At 37.5% G+C, this 20,265-nt stretch overlaps 1 protein-coding gene across 2 annotated transcripts in view; it reads left to right on the top strand.

The window, feature by feature from the left end:
* Nucleotides 1–20,265, top strand: part of herc4 (HECT and RLD domain containing E3 ubiquitin protein ligase 4) — a 139,718-nt gene that overhangs the window by 39,660 nt on the left and 79,793 nt on the right. For both annotated transcript variants that reach the window (XM_051923411.1, XM_051923410.1), the window contains exons 4-8: nucleotides 8,008–8,084; nucleotides 8,669–8,890; nucleotides 9,094–9,185; nucleotides 9,803–9,933; nucleotides 19,725–19,885. In XM_051923411.1, the coding sequence (XP_051779371.1) occupies nucleotides 8,008–8,084; nucleotides 8,669–8,890; nucleotides 9,094–9,185; nucleotides 9,803–9,933; nucleotides 19,725–19,885 (683 nt within the window). The remainder of the gene's footprint in view (nucleotides 1–8,007; nucleotides 8,085–8,668; nucleotides 8,891–9,093; nucleotides 9,186–9,802; nucleotides 9,934–19,724; nucleotides 19,886–20,265) is intronic.

Raw genomic sequence — 20,265 nt, 5'->3', positions numbered from 1 at the left:
TTCTATGACAATGTGCAATTTAAAACATTTAAATGAATACCTACAGGTATATCAGATACATACTTAAAAGTTATGTTTCAGTTTATTCTTTACTATATAAGATCCAAATCTATGGACATTTTGAATTTAATTAATGACTTCTTCAGATAACAGCTGTAGAGTTGACTCTTGTGTATCACACTGTTAAATACAACCTGCGGTACAGCTGTGATGATTGTAAACAAAAGCTGTACTACAAATTTGTTTCTGATTTTGTTTAATATTGTTGCATTATTATTAGCGCTTTTGATATGTTGACTTGCAACACAGTAGTCCAAATCATATGTATTGGTTTTCCCAAACACAGTTGTGCTTGAAAGTTTGTGAACCCTTTAGAATTTTCTATATTTCTGCATAAATATGACCTAAAACATCATCAGATTTTCACTCAAGTCCTAAAAGTAGATAAAGAGAAACCAGTTAAACAAACGAGACAAAAATATTATACTTGGTCATTTATTTATTAAGGAAAATGATCGAATATTACATATTTGTGAGTGGCAAAAGTATGTGAACGTTTGCTTTCAGTATCTGCTGTGACCCCCCTTTGCAGCAATAACTGCAACTAAACGTTTCCGGTAACTGTTGATCAGTTCTGCACACCGGCTTGGAGGAATTTTAGCCCATTTAGCCGTATTATAACAACCCTGGTTGTTTGGCATTGTTTTCCTTGTATTACACAAAACTGTTGAATAAACTAACTGAAATAATTTAATATACTTAGGCAAGAAATTAGTAAGACCTTTTTTATTTGAAATTAATCAGTTATTTTTCCTTTATAGAAAAACATGAATATACTTGAAGGAAATATGGTAAACTGTGATTAACCTCCTTAGCATTACATTTTTTCACAAAAAAAAGTAAAAATTATTGCATTTTTTGGCATGAGTAATAACATTTTTATTAAACCTCATCTTTCTACTGTAAAACATGAAAACACTAAAAGTACAAAGTCGGAAGTATATACAGTGGTGTGAAAAACTATTTGCCCCCTTCCTGATTTCTTATTCTTTTGCATGTTTGTCACACAAAATGTTTCTGATCATCAAACACATTTAACCATTAGTCAAATATAACACAAGAAAACACTAAATGCAGTTTGTAAATGGTGGTTTTTATTATTTAGGGAGAAAAAAAAATCCAAACCTACATGGCCCTGTGTGAAAAAGTAATTGCCCCCTGAACCTAATAACTGGTTGGGCCACCCTTAGCAGCAATAACTGCAATCAAGTGTTTGCGATAACTTGCAATGAGTCTTTTACAGCGCTCTGGAGGAATTTTGGCCCACTCATCTTTGCAAAATTGTTGTAATTCAGCTTTATTTGAGGGTTTTCTAGCATGAACCGCCTTTTTAAGGTCATGCCATAGCATCTCAATTGGATTCAGGTCAGGACTTTGACTAGGCCACTCCAAAGTCTTCATTTTGTTTTTCTTCAGCCATTCAGAGGTGGATTTGCTGGTGTGTTTTGGGTCATTGTCCTGTTGCAGCACCCAAGATCGCTTCAGCTTGAGTTGACGAACAGATGGCCGGACATTCTCCTTCAGGATTTTTTGGTAGACAGTAGAATTCATGGTTCCATCTATCACAGCAAGCCTTCCAGGTCCTGAAGCAGCAAAACAACCCCAGACCATCACACTACCACCACCATATTTTACTGTTGGTATGATGTTCTTTTTCTGAAATGCTGTGTTCCTTTTACGCCAGATGTAACGGGACATTTGCCTTCCAAAAAGTTCAACTTTTGACTCATCAGTCCACAAGGTATTTTCCCAAAAGTCTTGGCAATCATTGAGATGTTTCTTAGAACATTAGGGCTCGTCTCAATTTTGCTTTTTGCTTAACAGTGGTTTGCATCTTGGAAATCTGCCATGCAGGCCGTTTTTGCCCAGTCTCTTTCTTATGGTGGAGTCGTGAACACTGACCTTAATTGAGGCAAGTGAGGCCTGCAGTTCTTTAGACGTTGTCCTGGGGTCTTTTGTGACCTCTCGGATGAGTCGTCTCTGCGCTCTTGGGGTAATTTTGGTCGGCCGGCCACTCCTGGGAAGGTTCACCACTGTTCCATGTTTTTGCCATTTGTGGATAATGGATCTCACTGTGGTTCGCTGGAGTCCCAAAGCTTTAGAAATGGCTTTATAACCTTTACCAGACTGATAGATCTCAATTACTTCTGTTCTCATTTGTTCCCGAATTTCTTTGGATCTTGGCATGATGTCTAGCTTTTGAGGTGCTTTTGGTCTACTTCTCTGTGTCAGGCAGCTCCTATTTAAGTGATTTCTTGATTGAAACAGGTGTGGCAGTAATCAGGCCTGGGGGTGGCTACGGAAATTGAACTCAGGTGTGATACACCACAGTTAGGTTATTTTTTTAACAAGGGGGCAATTACTTTTTCACACAGGGCCATGTAGGTTTGGATTTTTTTTTCTCCCTAAATAATAAAAACCACCATTTACAAACTGCATTTTGTGTTTACTTGTGTTATATTTGACTAATGGTTAAATGTGTTTGATGATCAGAAACATTTTGTGTGACAAACATGCAAAAGAATAAGAAATCAGGAAGGGGGCAAATAGTTTTTCACACCACTGTAAAGTGTAGTAATGATACAAATAATAATAATAATGCTGAATAATAATATGAAATGAATAATAATGTGATGCCAATACCATATATACTGTCAAAACATGCAAAACAATACCATGTATACTGTCAAAACATGCAAAACAATAAAAAAACAAAGTCAGAAGTGTAAAAAATAATATTATTGTTCATAGCCTTGTCACTTCTCATCTGGATTATTGCAATTCCCTTTTCTTTGGTCTTTCTTGCAAATCTCTGCTGGTCCAGAATTCAGCTGCCCGCATCATTACTAGAACCCCCTCTATTCACCATATCACTGCCATCTTGCAGCAGCTTCACAGGCTTCCACTTCAGTTCTGCATTGAATTTAAAATCCTTCTGTTAACTTTTAAGGCTATCCACAACCTTGCTCCTCCATATCTGTCCGACCTCCTCCATGTTGCCATTCCCTCCCGCACCCTTAGATCCTCTTCCTCCATCCACTTGACTGTCCCCTTTGTCCGTCTTACTACCATGGGGAGCAGAGCATTCAGTTGCTCTGCTCCCCAACTCTGGAACTCATTACCTTCCGAGCTTAGAAACATTGATTCATTCTCACTTTTCAAATCTAATGTTAAAACTCGTTTGTTTAAGACTGCTTTTTCTCTTTGAATTCTCAATTGCTCTGTCTGATTTTAAATTATGTATTTTTAGTTATGTTTATAATGTGTGTTTTATCTATTGTTCGGTGTCCTTGAGTCTTTAGAAAGGTACCTACAAATAAATAAAATGTATTATTAATAATAATAATGAAGCATAATAATAATAAGAAACGAATAATAGCAATAATTATGTTAATAACGTATATACTGTCAAAAATGTGCAAAACACTAGAAGTTCAAAGTGAAAAGTCTAAATATGATACAAATAATAATAATAATAATGAATAATCTATATATATAATTCACTAAAGCAGCCGACCATGGGCAGGCAAGACGCAAGACAGAGCCCTGCCTGCCAACTCACCAAGCCCCGCCCACCAACTCTAAGACCATGGGATACGACGACAACTCACAGAGCCACGCCCACCAACTCTAAGAATGCACTAAGTCCATGGCAAGCAAGACGAACGCAATACAGAGCCACGCCCGCCAACTCACAGAGTCCCGCCCACCAACAATTCACTAAGCAGTCGACCATGGCACATGCACGACAGAGCCATGCCCGCCAACAATTCGAGCGAGAGCAAAAGCATTTGCCAAGAGTGTTTTCATTAATCAAGAATGAAAGTCGGAGGTTCGAAGATGATCACATACCGTCGTAGTTCCGACCATAAATGATGCCGACTGACAATCCGGCAGCGTAATTCCCATGACCTGCCGGGCAGCCAAATGGGTAACCAAAGTCTTTGGGTTCCGGGGTGAGAATGGTTGCAAATCTGAAACTTAAAGGAATCGATGGAAGGGCACCACCAGGTGTGGAGCCTTTCGCTTAATTTGACTCAACACTGGAAACCTCACCCGGTCCAGACACAGAGAGGCTTGACAGATTGATAGCTCTTTCTCGATTCTGTGGGTGGTGGTGCATGGCCGTTCTTAGTTGGTGGACCGATTTGTCTGGTTAATTCCGATAACGAACAAGACTCCCTCCTGCTAAATAGTTACGCGACCCCCGAGTGGTAGGTGTCCAACTTCTTAGAGGGACAAGTGGCTTTCAGCCACGTGAGATTGAACAATAACAGGTCTGTGATGCCCTTGGATGCCCGGTACTGCACACGCTCTACACTGAATGGATCAACATGTGTCTACCCAGCGCCGAGAGGTGTGGGTAAGCCGTTGAACCTCATTCAGTCACGGACAATTGTATGTTGCTCTCTCCAGAGTTCCATCTTTTCATTCACCTACAGTCGTATCCTCAAACTCACCCCATTTGGACAACTGTGTCTTTCAGGAAGTGTTCACCCATCAATACATAATTATGCGGCGTATGCTACACTGCGGGTTGGCTAGTAAAATAATAATCTAAACAAAGTGGTGATGGTTTATTTGAAGCAGGGTCAACAGAAACCCAGATGAGAGTGTCACTTTCAGATTCATCAGAATCGATTTCAGCTTCACTATCTCTTTCAAATTCATTGTCTGAAGACAGCTTCACTTTGTCATCAATGCTGATGAGAAGCTTCTCAAAACCACTGCTTCTGTCACTGTCAAAGTGTGCAACACCTGGGTGGCTGAAAAATATTGCTTACCAGATGACATTATGGTATTACAGTGACTTGCCAGCACTGTTGCCAAGATAACGCTCAAACCTGACACTTAAGTCACACACGCTTATATACTGTAGCTGCCCAAGTAACTCTCGGCACTAACGCTGTTAGGCCAGGTGTATACTTTCATGCAATGCGACCCATGCTACAGTGGACGGTACTGCTACGCAAACATTTTACTGTTTATACTTGCACGTGTACTTTACGTAAATCTGGAAGATTCCACCAGGTGCCAGTGCAAGATACCATCATGGTGAGAAAACGTTCGGCTTCGCTGTGTTGTGAATTGCCTGAAACATCCATTTAATTCTGGGGACACCTTGCCACAATATCTCTGAAAAGGGTGTTTAATGATTACATCCATCAATCCGGGGATGTGCTCATTCCAGCAACCATCAGGCGCGAGAAAGAAACAAAATCCCTGAACATCATCGCAAGGTGAACACAAGCATTCACATACACTAGTGTCATTTTAGAGTTGCCAAATCCCCAAAACTTTATGTCTTTGGAAGGAAACCGGAGCACACTGTGGAAACCCACTAGGAAAACATGAAAACTCCAGGCATGGAACACAAGCGCGATGTGACTCCCTGCGAGGCAGCAGCATTACTGCTCTGCCACTGTGCTGCCACAACATGTGTAATTATTATCAGTATTCATTATTTAAATGAAGTTAACAACTTATCTGTAAAATGTAACATACATATTTTAATGCATTTCATCATGAAAGTGATATAAAGTATAAATGTAAGGTTTCTAAATGTGCAGAGAGCTGGAATATCATAAATGTAATGTGTTCTGTGTGTGGTGATTGATGTTGTCAGTTCGGGAGGAAGCCCCAGAAGCACATGGCGATTAACAACTACGTCGGTTTTATGATGACGTTTACAATGGTCTACTTTAATGATAAGGTAAACTAATGAGGTTAAAGTAGACATTTCGAGATTAAAGCTGAAACTTCCACATTAATCACAAAATAGACATTTTCACCATGCCCTTAATTTTTTTCTCTTTGGCTAAGATACACTGCCGTACATTCTGATGCTGTTGTGAAGGTGCAAAAAAAAAAAAAGACAGCACAGAAGATGGTATGTGAGACTTTTAAAATGGATCGTGTCATTACGTTGGGGAATACGCGACACTTGAATATAAAAGCAGCTCAAATGCATTTGTATGTCAGCATTTTGCTTCACCACATCAAACCATTCATTAAACATTGAAGCACTCCCATCAATACCAGAGGATCCGCATAGCGGCATTCTGTCACATGTAGATAGTAAACAGAGACTCTGACGTCACATTCTGACTTTTATCACACTGTGACGATCCTCCACCCCCCCCCCCCCCCCCCCAAAGTTTTTGCTAGTACTGCAAATCGTACACGCGTCACGTTAATTTCTAAGGCCCTTCTCAGAGGACGCGTCAAATGAACCATGGGAATGTGTGGCAGCCATGATGAGTGCGCGTACGTGTTCTGAGCGTGAAGTATAAACGTTCCCTTAGTGCTTTTACAGCTGATGTGTTATTTGGCACAAACACTTGCATGACACAAATCTATACTGTTTCCTGAATTTAAAATTATAACTCTAGTATATCATTAATATTTTATAATAATATTCAATACCTTGATATGTCATCTAACAACCAGTAATCCATGTCAATAGAGAAAGGTAGGAGATGTATACAATTGAGTTTTATCAATAAGTCAAAGTCGACAATTTCTGTAATAAACTTGGACGCATTATTCAATGTATTAAGTAGGAGTGTGCAATATGTATCATCTGTGATAATATCTTAATTGTTGTTTTAACAATGTGTAAGCTGAGATCAAGTATGTCTCTCAGTTTGCAAAGAACTATCAAAAACTCACCTTGAGAGTCATCGCATTTGCTTTCTCATGTAACCTAACAGGATAGACTACTGCACATGCATACATGGCGCATCACAAGTTAAGCTAGCATAGCTGCCTAAAACTCAGTGAGCAAACGGCTCCAGGGGATAAGCAGCCTCACAATCTACATTGTTAGATTTAATTGCAAGACATGATTCATCCTCACTCACATGGAGGTGGTTTGGCTTTGAAAAACTGATGTTGCTTAAAAGACTGCAATCTGCAAACTATGTCAAAAACTGTTTGCCGTTAAAGACAGCAGAACAACTAACTTGTTTCACCATGTGTGAAATGAAATTGATCTAGTATGGTGTCAGGCAAAAAAAAACAAAAAAAAAACAGGAATTCAGAGAAAGCAAGTCTCTGCACACTGCCATTGAAAAAGAGATTGAAGTGCATTTCCCCAAATTGTGAAAATTTGCAAAAAATTTACCTGTGTATCCCTTCCTCAAGCAGCCCATCTAAGAGGACTTTCAGCACTGGAGGAAATGTAACAGGTAACCATGCTACTCCGAAGTCAGATGCTGTGAACAGACTGGTGTTTCTGTATTTTTTTTTTTGTATTTTTGTGCAATATATGACAGAACTTGTTTACAAATGCTATAGTTTTTTTCTGTGCAGTATTTAACAGAACTTTGGATTTTTACACTATATGTATGTTAGATTTTTGTTCTTGCTTGTATGCTGTACAATTCACCTTAAAGGAGAGCAGTTTGTTTATCCAGACTGCAATGTTCATGCCCTGTAGTTCAATTATGATTAGTATTTTGTTCCCTTTAGATTCATTTCTTGTTTACATTAAGGATAAGTGTCTGCTTAAAAACTTTTTTTTTGGTAAATTCTGTAGGCCACTTTGAAATGGTTTACTCATACTTGCTTTGATCTTAGTAATACGTTGACTGGAGATTTTGATGTTTTTGTGTTATTTTGCTTCAGTTTTAAGTAAATAAGACCTGTTTTCCTTAACTATTGTTTCCATTAATCTCATTAGTAAGCAACATTTAATATCCTATTTTAAAGATCAAGCTAGATAAATAAGACCTCTACAAACATGTTTTTAAAGGATGCAAAAATATTGTCTAATTATTGTTATTGTCAAAGTCACAGAAAATATCAAGATATAGTTTTTTGCCAGTATTACACACCCCTACTATTATGTGCTGCTTGTATTATCTACAAACAACGTACAGTCTGTTTAATTGAAAAGAAAAAGAAACAAATAAGTTCACAGTAATTTTTTTTTTTTAAACTAAGAAACATCAAGAGCTTGTCTGAAATCCAGATTGTCCAGGTAGCCTGTGGGTACTATCATTCTCTTGCATTATCAAAAGGTTAGTCCTTTTTTGTTTCTGAAATAAGCAGTGTTTAAACCTTTTTTGATTTTCGCATTCCAGTTCACTTTTGTTTTCTAAATGTCGTCTGAACCAGGTAAAGTGCATAATCCTATCCTGATTTTTATTATTTTTTGTTTTGGTCATTGATTCCTAAGTTTTTTTCATCATTACTCTGATGTAGTGTCTGTCATGTGTACTAGGGTGGGAAATTGAGGTATGAGATTCATTCAAGCTATTCAGAACCTTTTTGCAAATTATGCCAGCTGTTTTTCCTCATCATATTCTTAAATGTTGAGTTTAATTTCTATTGAGATATATTACAGTTCAAAATGTATCCTTTTAATTTTATAGCTAACCTTTGTTTAGGGTATCACTACTCTCTTGGTCCAGTTTCAAGTTGTGGACATTATTTATAGTCCTGTGTCTTCCTGGTGTTTTTCTACCAGCTTAACCGTTCTTAGATCTGCAAGAACCCACATGACTTTGCATTATATTTCTCTTTTGCTATTAACCTGCCTAATTGTCTCAGTTGATTTAAAGTTTTTAATTTTTTGTTACAACAATTCCCTTGTCTTTTTTAGCAAGCGAGATATTCTCATGGGGTCAGAATAAATATGGACAACTTGGATTGGGCATGGAGTCAAAAAGTCAATCTTCTCCACAGCTTATCAAGTCCCTTCTTGGTATTCCTTTTGGCCAGATAGCCGCTGGAGCTGCCCATGGATTTGCACTCACGCTCTCAGGGGCCATCTTTGGATGGGGTCACAATAATTTTGGACAACTGGGTGTCAATGATGAGACGGGTAAATTATTCTGGTTCTTTATTTAAAAATTTAATTGCAAACATTGGTTATTATTCTGTTACAACTGGATATTGCTTTATTTGCCTTGTTTATTAGTAGAATTTTTATTTTCACATCAAGTTGAGTTTCAAAAATTGATATTTCAGACTTTTTATACTATGTGATATGTATTGTTTCATCATTAAGGGTTACTTTTCCTGCAGATAGATATGCTCCAGTACTTCTGAAGTCCTTAAGAACACAGAAAGTAATTTATGTATGCTGTGGAGAAGATCACACAGCTGCACTTACTAAGGTACCATCCATCTATATTTGTAACCTGTTTATCCAGGGCAGGGACCCTTTAACATAATTTGAGTATGTTTGTTTTGTACATGAATGAACTCTCAGGATTAGATACTCCTTTTTTTAGTCATATCAGTTACAATTTAATCTGTGACAAAGCTACAATTTTACTTTTTGAATGGTGATGGAGTAATGTTTTTGCTGATACTGTATGTAATGAAAATTTAAAAAAAAAAAAGTATCGCAGAATCTAATTTCATGGCTGAATTCTAGTGGTTGGTGTATTACCTACATTGTACTGGTTGATTCCTATTAAATTTTTTCTGTCAGAGAAGTATGTTCTATTTATGTATTACCTTTTAAATATCAAAACATGTTACCGCTTTTTCAGTTGATGGACAGAGCTTAGTATTGGAACTCTGTATTGGCCCGATTTAACCCCTTCTAGTGTAATGAACTATAAAAGGCTAGTCATTGTCAGTCTTCTAAACAGTTGAGTGTGCTTTTTAATTTTAGGAAGACTTTTGTTCTTTTTTTTTTCTATTTTATTTTTTTTGAGGTTGGGGGTATAACAGAGATTGGTCAGTACAATTAAGAATTTACTTCTTCAACTTCTCTTTGTTGTAGGAAGGCGGTGTATTTACGTTTGGTGCTGGAGGATATGGTCAGTTGGGTCATAACACTACCAGTCATGAAGTAAACCCTAAGAAGGTCTTTGAATTAATGGGAAGTGTTGTCACACAGATTGCCTGTGGTAGGTAAGTACTGTAGTTTTTTTTTTTTTTTTTTTTAAGCCAGTATTAATTTAGAGTTTAAGTACTGATCATGATTAATACTGTTTTTTAATCTAATATTATATTACCCCAGGTTACATTATTTTTCCCCTTATGTATTGTAGTCAAACTGTTTATTACTGGATTAAAGGATTTTTTTTTTCAGTTCTAACACATTTCAGTTGTCACCGCAAACAATAAACAACAGCAATATTTAAGAGCACAATGATGTGTTCTTTTTGCTCAATGTACAATAGTGGAAATTTAATCTTGCTGGAGCTCTGCATAATTCTTACTAGAAGCTGCTTAAGGGCTCTGTCTAGTCTGTCTTAGAATCTGACAAGTAAGCCCGCGATTCGCCAGCGAATCGGAAATCCAAGAATGGCAATCAGTTTCTGTGTGATGAAATATCATGGAGGGTATATGCGGTGGTGTGGGCGGTCGCGTCCGGGCGGCTGTACAACCTGGCGTGCACACTTTACCTCAGGTTTAGTTCACAGGTCGTAGGCATGGTAAAGTTTCCATTTAATTCAATAACATGTATCCATACGGGCTCGTTTACAGGTCGTAGCCATACGGGCTCGTGTTTGTATTACTAATGCTCCCTCCATTTGGATACATGCCTCCTTTTCCCGTGCTGTGTCAAAAGCGCGTTGTGGGCGCGCTCGTTCATTGTCCGGGTGGCTGTACAACCTGGCGTGCACGCTGCACCTCGCTGTTTATTGTTTGTATCCCAAACATGCCACACAGACTGCTGGCACATACATACTACTGACTCTGGGAGGCCGCTGCATTTGACTGTGGGTTGTGGTTTTTGGGCGGTGTTTGGGCGCCACCTACTGACTTCTGGGAAGCCGCGGCGCACTGCGCATGCGTGTCGGTGCCTCCGTGCATAAATTAAAACTGTGGATTAGTAATGTATATACTGTATATTTAAGCCATTATTCATTCCCTTTTTCAGCTTCACACATTGGCACAGTGTAAATAGAATACTTCCTTTTCACCAGGTAAATTTTTTAGTGGCTTTAAACACTACACACTTGACAACTATGAAGCAATTTCTCTTGGGATTTTGCTTGTTTACAGTTAGCGTGATGTGTATTGTTTCAGCAACTCTGGACTAATTTTGTTGGAACTAAAATGCTTATTGTTTAAGTCCATTTCTTCATTACGTTCCTTTATTGTTATATACTTGTAGCGGTCAGGGTCCGCTAAGATTCACACCGTCAGATGACGGTGATTTATTTATTTTAATAGAAGAGATCCCAGGAATGTCCCCAGCCTTGGGTCGACCCACACACAGTCACAACAGAGACAATAAAGCACATTGGGAAAGGCAAACAATTACAAATATGACGACACCAAATAAATAATGAAATCAGTAATACCACCCCTGACCCCTTCGGCGATATTACATATAAACATATAAACACAAACACCACACAGCAAAGTCCATATAAACCAAACCGGATGAAGATGAAAAGTGACCAAGTCCAGCGATCTGTATGTTGAAAGGAAGAAGGAAAAATACAGTCCTACCGGTAGTTACTGATGATGTTGATGGTTGATGGTTGATTCAGGAGCGCTCCAATCTTCCGGAAAACCAAATAATCCAACACAGTTCTCAGTGTACAGGTAGACAGACAATCCAGACCCCCAACAAACGAATACAGTCCAGGACAAAAAGATTAGAGTACCAATAACAGCAGGCAGAAACGACAGATAACTGCAACACACACCGCACCAAAACAGAACAAACTTTTTTTTTCCTTTTTGCCCTCTGCCCTCCTTTTAACTACCTGTGGCCACCTTTGACCCCAGCAGACCCAGCAAGGACTGCTGGGAGATGCAGTTCTTATAAAGTAGCACTGCTACATACTGTTCTAGAAAATCATGGCCCTATTCTGTCCACATCAGGTGCAGGACAGGAATCCTACTGAGTGAGGTATCACTTGCAGTTGAACCAATATTTTTTAGTTAATTCTCAAAACTTCATAATAGTATTAGCCATGTTACCATTAGTATAAAAAATGTAAATAAATGATATCTCTTGCTTTACGTGTATCTTTCTTCCATAACCTTGTGTGTCTGACTGGCGCTGTCTCATTCGAGTATGTTCCCATAAAGCCTTTTTCTTTTCGAGCTGCCTTGCTTGTCTCCTGTCCACTTTTATACTTGCTCATCACTGAAGGTGACTCACAGTGTGCCTTTACTCATCCTCTTGTATCTCATGTTTGCACTACCTCTTTCAGTCGTGTCACCAAAATCAAACTGACTAATCACATTAAAGCCAACTTGACCAGTCAGATTACTCATAGCGGTGGGTTGGCACCCTGCCCAGGATTGGTTCCTGCCTTGTGCCCTGTGTTGGCTGGGATTGGCTCCAGCAGACCCCTGTAACCCTGTGTTCGGATTCAGCGGGTTGGATAATGGATGGATGGATTACTCATAGCAACTGGACATACCTACAAAGCTTAACATTTTATTGTATAGTAGATATGTGCAATGGTGAAAGTTATGACTGTCAATCGTAGTGGTTTTTATTTTTGGAAATAACACAACATAGAAGAAAGAAAAAAAAGACAAGCCTTTAAAAACAAACAAAATGAATAGATGACAAGGTTGATTTAACTTAATAGGGTCCTGTACAACCGAGTCTCACGTAGCAAACACATACTGGCATCAAGCATGCTGTGCTAATGATTAAAATGCCCTCCTAATCCCAATAAAGGAGAAGTTTTTTTTTGGAAATGATTGCTACTGTAATATTGGATTGTTCACAACACTTACTGTGCAAAGCAATAATATGAATAAGGGTAAATAGCTTACATGCTTACTTGGATCTATTTATACAAGTAACTTGTATGTTTAAATGCTTGTTCTATTTATATTTATATGCTTACATAACTCCTTGTTGAATTAAGTAACATATTTTAGCAGTACTAGGGTGTTGTACCGTGTTAGTCATTATGAATGTAGTTGCCTCTTCTTCAGGCAAGATGGAATGTAATGTAAGATTTAATTACATCTTGCCTGAAGAAGGGGCCTGAGTTGCCTCGAAGGCTTGAATATTGTAATTTCCTAGTTAGCCAATAATAGGTATCATTTTGCCTGACTTCTCACTACATATTTTAGCAGGAAATACTTCATTACACAATGTTTTGATTTGACACTGTCTTTGTTGGGAAATAGTTTTCCTTTCTTTTCTATATAAAGAATTTTAACTTTATGCCTTCAAGGTTGCTCCGTTTCAAATAACATATGTTTGGCCGTGTGTAAAAACTGGCAATTCTAAAGAAATAACAAAAATGTGTAAAGTTTTCCGAGCAATGGAAATGGAGAATATGATACAGGTGTTTGCATGCTAAAGTCTAGTACAAAAATAAATGCAGTAATATGATTATAAATACACATATCTGCATCAGCCTTAAAATCTGTATTCTTTATAAAGGTTGTTCGAATTGGAGTTTCTGGCCTGTGTTTCCTACTGTCTGCATACTTACTCACTGTGTTCATTTCTGTGTGTTACGCAGCTTTATGCAATATGCTGCCTGAGAATTTGCATGCAAGATTCATTTCTACAGTGTCATCCATAAAAATAATTAAAAACATATATAATATCTACATTTTTTAAAATAATAAATATAAAATAATAGCTGGCCCAGTCCACAGTGATCTTAAATCTAAGTGCAGAAGGGTCATCCATTTGAAATGAATTTGTGTTAATGCTTTGGTTAGTTTCGTTGATTAACACTAATTAAAGTGTTTTTACAGCACATTTGCTCTGTTTGCTGGTGACCTTGTTTGCCAGATATTTACCTCCATGATGACAAATATTACATTGTAGATTTTTCCGGGGTATAGAATGGTAAGCCCAGTGTATCATCTGCATTAAGATGTGTTACAGACAGAGGTGGGTAGTAACAAGTTACATTTACTTGAGTAACTTTTTTAAATAATTGTACTTCTAAGAGTGGTTTTACTGCACCATACTTTTTACTTTTACTTGAGTACATTTGTGAAGAAGAAACACTACTACTCTTACTCCACAACATTGGGCAACACTTGAATCTTTACTTTTTTTCCATTATATACGCTATATTTTTTCGTCAATCAGATGTAGCAACAATAATCACAAGACTCCATTTCACCCGTCAGACGTAGCAACAAAAATCACATGGCTCTGTTTCACAAATCAGACGTAGCCATGCAGTCACATGACCACACACAAACTGTGGTGGCATAGCGGCACAAACTCCTCATAGACAGGGAAAGAAAGAATACATGGAAAATGAGAGCCAACTCCGGCTGAAGCTTAACACTAGAATTACCAGAGCCTACGAAAAAACTCGTATATCCGGCCCACCTTAAATCGCTTCTTAAATCCGTTCACACCTCTCCGCCAGCATCCTTTGTCCTCTAAATGTGCTGATAAAAGACAAGCTGCCAGCAGCCGGCTATTCCATCCCCCCACCGACTTAGAACGTGAGCGAAGTTTTCCCAGCTCACGCCTTGATTGATTATGTGGGAGTGAAGTGGAGTTTTACAGTGGAAATAAGAGGTCATTATTCTAAAGTAATCTGTGTAAACACATTGTTAAAACAGAAACTTTTTCATATTTTAGTAATAAATGTTACAAAATGTAGTAGGCATAAACTATAGAATATATAAAGCCCGAGTTCCAAAGATCAAATAAACATTTTCACAAAAACTTCAAGAATGATTCAACAGCTTCTGTGGCGTAGCGCATTAAGATTTGCCTCTTAGCGCAGAGCAGCTTTTCCTTGCCTCACAGACCTGAGTTCGATTCCCCACTGGGGATGAAGTGTTGCTTTTTTTTTCTTTTCTTTTAAACCTCAAACGGACATAAAATTTATACATTGGTATGCACTGTCAGTTACTGAGATCGTTATATTTTCATGTGGGAGGCCAGCTGCACTGAATAAGCGCAGGCGCTCTAACATCACCCCTCCCCCAATCTTACTTAGAGAGTCAGGGACAACGCACATGTTGTTCTTTTTTTTCTTTCAGTACACGTGGCTTCCCTGTTTATTTCTGTATCTAGTGACTTCTCTGCCTGTCTGTCTCTGTATTACGCAGTGCTCTGTCTGTCTGTGTGTTATGGATCTTAAAAATAAGTTATAAGGACAGTTGTTCCTGTTAATTGCAGTCTCAATTGTTAAAAAAATATTTGAAAAGGAGCCTCCCACATGAAAATATAACGATCTCAGTAACTGACAGTGCATACTGATGTATAAATTTTATGTCCGTTTGAGGTTTAAAAGAAAAGAAAAAAAAGCAACACTTCATCCCCAGTGGGGAATCGAACTCAGGTCTGTGAGGCAAGGAAAAGCTGCTCTGCGCTAAGAGGCAAATCTTAACGCGCTACGCCACAGAAGCTGTTGAATCATTCTTGAAGCTTTTGTGAAAATGTTTATTTGATCTTTGGAACTCGGGCTTTATATATTCTATAGTTTATGCCTACTACATTTTGTAACATTTATTACTAAAATATGAAAAAGTTTCTGTTTTAACAATGTGTTTACACAGATTACTTTAGAATAATGACCTCTTATTTCCGCTGTAAAACTCCACTTCACTCCCACATAATCAATCAAGGCGTGAGCTGGGAAAACTTCGCTCACGTTCTAAGTCGGTGGGGGGATGGAATAGCCGGCTGCTGGCAGCTTGTCTTTTATCAGCACATTTAGAGGACAAAGGATGCTGGCGGAGAGGTGTGAACGGATTTAAGAAGCGATTTAAGGTGGGCCGGATATACGAGTTTTTTCGTAGGCTCTGGTAATTCTAGTGTTAAACATCACTTCACTGAGTGAAGAACAAGCATGTTTTAACCAAACAGGCACAGACACAGACAGTCAAGGTAAAGTGAGACTTCTTGTACGTGCACAAACTGCCTTGTTCTAATGTTATTTTCTATCAGCTGTGCTTTGGAGGGCAAGTGAATATGCAGTATTATACTGTCGGTGTACAGTATATCTTGTCATTGTAAGTAGTTTGCACTGTTGAAACATACATTTTACCTACTGTAGGTATTGGCTTCAAAAGCTTTGTTGTGAAAAACTGAGATTTGGAATTTTGTGTTATTTGTGCATCTTTATTTTGTAAAGATGTTATTTATTTTTATAAAGATAAGAAAATAAATAAAAGTACTATGAGAAGTAACAGTAAATAAGGAAAAATAGCAGTTTTTAATATGTAAGACTGCAAATAGACTATGATTACTTGTAAAGGAATTATTTTTGTGAATTAAAAAGAAGATGATGAGTCTTGCTTGTTGTGACAGAGTGAAAAGTGATGAGTACCCTCCTAAAAACAACATCAAACAATTCTTGTAAGCGTAGTCAATAGCTTAGTGGAGCAACACTGAACTAGTACAGGAAGTTAGGTGTAAATCCACAGATGCTGACAATCTCAGCCCTGCTACCATTAAATTTGTCTTCAGTAACTTCATTTATTTTACAGTACATTATTGCACAGTCCCATTAATGTTTTACTTTTTTAATAAACATACAGGTTGTGCAGGTCAGAATTTACATTATCTGCATATTGAATTTAATATATGTATTTTCACTTATTTAAAGAAATTGTTTTCTTTCATTCAAATACAGTTTTTACAAAGAAAATGAAAAACTGTATATTTCATATAAGCCCATTTTTGTGCATTCTCCAGTTACGTTCTGTTAGGTGTGTTCATTCCAAAATTGAGCATCACACTGCTATTAACACCTGCTTTGCTCCATCTATTGGAATATATTTTGTAATGCATGTAGTAATAAAATGCAATGCCCTTTTCAGGTGTAACAAATGCCACATTGCAAACATTAGCACTGTCGCTGTGAATCCCATAACAAATGTCATATAACTGTAGCAACAGATAAACTGGAACTATAACATAATAAATGAAACATTAAATAGGAAAAAGCAATATCTCTATGTAATATAAAGTGATTTTTTCCAGTCTGGAAGTTATAGCTGGTTAGGTGAATTCAGGGTTAATGTTTGTGACATGCCATCTATGGGAATGTATTTTGCAATGCATGTTAAAAAAATAAAAGCTAAAATTGCAATTAATTTTATGTAGCTTAGGAATATACATGTGCGATTGAAATTTGTAAAATCTAAAGTGTCATTCATCACCTGTGCATAGATATAAGGTGGATTACTTTCCAAACTGCACTAGAATAATTTAAAGATCTTTGATTAAATGTGAGAAATTCATCTGAATTGTTTCAAGGCTGGTCACAGAAAAAGCTTGTTTTTTAAAGGGAGGGGTTGAACAGTGAGAAGAGTTTGGAGACAAGTGGGAATGTTGCATCTATATTAAAGTAACATGTGTGATAGAAACACAGACCAGACATCGTGAAAAGGTTTGGGGCAGCCACCCGTATAATATCCCTGGCTGCAAAAGGCTTTTGAAAATAACAGAGTTGTTCACAAGACTGAGTCCAAAACAGAACCGATTCCTTGGTGGTAAGATGGCAGCTGTAAAGGCTCGTATAGGAAGTGACGTCCTCGAAAGGCCCCCACCACCACTACCCAACCCCCATACCCAGGCCAACCAGGGAACCGGAAGTGACATCGTCGGAGGCACCGGGGCCAGAAGTGAGGTTTTCGGAGGTGCTGGAGCCTGGCAGGATTTCTCGGGAAAGATCTGCAGGGAACTGAGAAAGACAGTCAGTGCACCCCGCCGCCCCCTGGCCGGATGTGGTATTACCATTACTTAAGCCCTTTAGCTGCCTCCTACTCGCACGTGTGTGACAAATGATTATCTGAAAGATGCAGTAAAATTAAAACATACATTTTAAAAACCTGACTTGTATTTTATTCAAGACTATGTTATATGGTGGGGGGAACACTCTTTAATTGAGGGATTTGGTAATTGAAAATTATTGACTCAGTTAAGGTTATCAGAGTGTACATTAAAATGCAGTGAAGTGGAGTGTGTGCTGGGGAATTGTGACTTTGTCTGTTAGATTTGTTACTGCATTAGCAACTGATAAGACCAGAAAAATACAAGGAATCATAAGAGTATAAGCATTTTCAGATATGATTGCCAGTTTACTGCTCCCTAGTTCAACTAAGGTATAACCAAAGCTGTCAGTTTTATAATTAACCATTTCAGTGATACTGATCTGCAAGCTCCTGAGTAAACTGTAATTCCTAAAACAAACAGTAAAAGAAGCCACTGCTTGGTAGAATGTATTGGTCTAATGGATAACATCATGCTCAGCAAGCTGGATTCTTGAATTACGGCTACATCTGTGCAACATTGGTAAAGAAGTCCCAGGACATGTACAACGAAAGCCAGGGTTCAAGTCCCTGAAGTTTCAAAGGATATAGCTAAGCTTCAAAAAAGTTTGATGAGAATAGGGCCTTCAGTCCATCAAACTTAACAATCCTATTCAGAGTCTCCAAAATAACATCAAGGCCCCTACAATCTCACTCTCCATTAAAATACTTGGCAGTTGATGTCACATGCCTGTTGTTCTTTGTGTGAAGAAAAACTTTCTAACATTTGTATGAAATTTGCTCTTAACATTGTCCCTGTACTCTTGAAGAAGTTATTTTAACGCAACAGCAGGGAACCACTGTACTAATTTCCTTCATTATAAATTCTTTAGTCATGTCATCTCTTAATCTCCATTTAATTAAACTAAATAGGTTCAGCTCCTTGAATCTTTTGTCACAGCTCATACCTGTCTGTCCTTCAGTAGGCCTAGTCACTCTCCTCTGTGCTTTTTTTAATGCTGCTGCAGTGCTTTCCACTAATAGTGATGCCCCTAGTAATTAAAAGAAAAATTGATTTGTTTCTCCTCGTGATTCTTTTAATTCAAAGTATTAATTGAAGTATGATAACTGAAAAGAAAAAAAAAATCTGTCATATGAAAATTATTTTTTTTAACTATATTTGTGATACAGCTATTTACACACCTTTTTGATCATATAAGTAAAATCTAACTGAAGTATATTTACATTCTTGTTTTACATTTTTAAGTTCATCTGAGAGATTGGAAATGAAGTGATCAGCCATGACTTCCTGTTTTACTGGGATATAAATATGAGTTGACAATCATCTGTCACAAATGGGAAAACATGGTAATGATGTGTAACCAAGGGTTTTTAAGCTACACAGATTAAGAAGTGGCTATAGGAAAATAGATAAAATGATTGCAAATACCCATTTAAACTATCAGAGCAATAATTAATCATTTTAAGGCAGCAGCAGATATATATAGTTGGCCTAGAAGGATCTGTGTTTATATACTGTAGACCTTACACAAAATGAGGAGGGGTAATTGCCTGTTTTTAAAAATATCTAATGAAATAGGTAACTCCAGGGCAGCACAGTGCTCAGTAGTTAGTGCATCCCAAAGGCATTGAATATTAGGTCAATTAGTTACTTTAAATTGGCTTCATCCAAGTATGTAGATGAGTTGGCTCTGTGATGCATTGGTACATTATCCATGGAAGGTTCCTACCTTATGCCCAGTTCTGTCATCCTTAGTACATCAATTTCTGAACCTGCTCAAACCAACTAAGTTAATGTAATATTTAGAGCCACAATGTTATGGCAATAAAGCATTAGTCATTTTTGACATGATTTTTCCTCATTTGCTAAAGTTATTTTCCTTTTTGTCTTTTTTTATTTAAAATTTTTTCTTCTTGAAAGTACATGCTGATATAAACTTTCTTTTGCTATTTTTCTTTTGATAGAGCATTTATCTGTATTTTCTTCTTTCCCATCCCACATTAAGACAGCATACATTGGCGTTTGTTCCTTCATCTGGAAGAATTTATGCTTTTGGCCTAGGAGGAAATGGACAATTGGGAACTGGATCTACTAGCAACCGAAAGAGTCCTTTCACAGTTAAAGGCAACTGGTTGCAACATAATAGCCAGTGCGGGCCTGATATAAGTGAGTAAATCTTATCTTAAACTTCCCTTTTTATAGTATAACTTTTTTTGCCTGTTTTTTACTTCATCATGATTGTATGGTAGTTTCTTTATCCTACTTTTTCTAGACAAAGAAAAGCTTTGATTACTTCAGTATTTTTCCAAACATGCTTATAAAGCACATATTTGTATTTTTGACTTATCTGTAACTGTGATCCTTTTAGCTTGTTTGGTCAGACTTTGGTTTAGTTCAAGACCAGTTGAAAACAGCATATTTTTTTCATAAAGATAATTCCAATTTGACACACATCACACTGTAGACTAACTTGTACCAGGTGGACCCCTTTTATAATACAGTGATGAGAGCAAGTAAATCTTTTAAGTTGTTGGTCTTATGAAAAA

Source organism: Erpetoichthys calabaricus, chromosome 2 (assembly GCF_900747795.2).
Source record: "Erpetoichthys calabaricus chromosome 2, fErpCal1.3, whole genome shotgun sequence".
NCBI lineage: Eukaryota > Metazoa > Chordata > Cladistia > Polypteriformes > Polypteridae > Erpetoichthys > Erpetoichthys calabaricus.
This window is presented reverse-complemented; position numbering and strand designations above follow the sequence as displayed.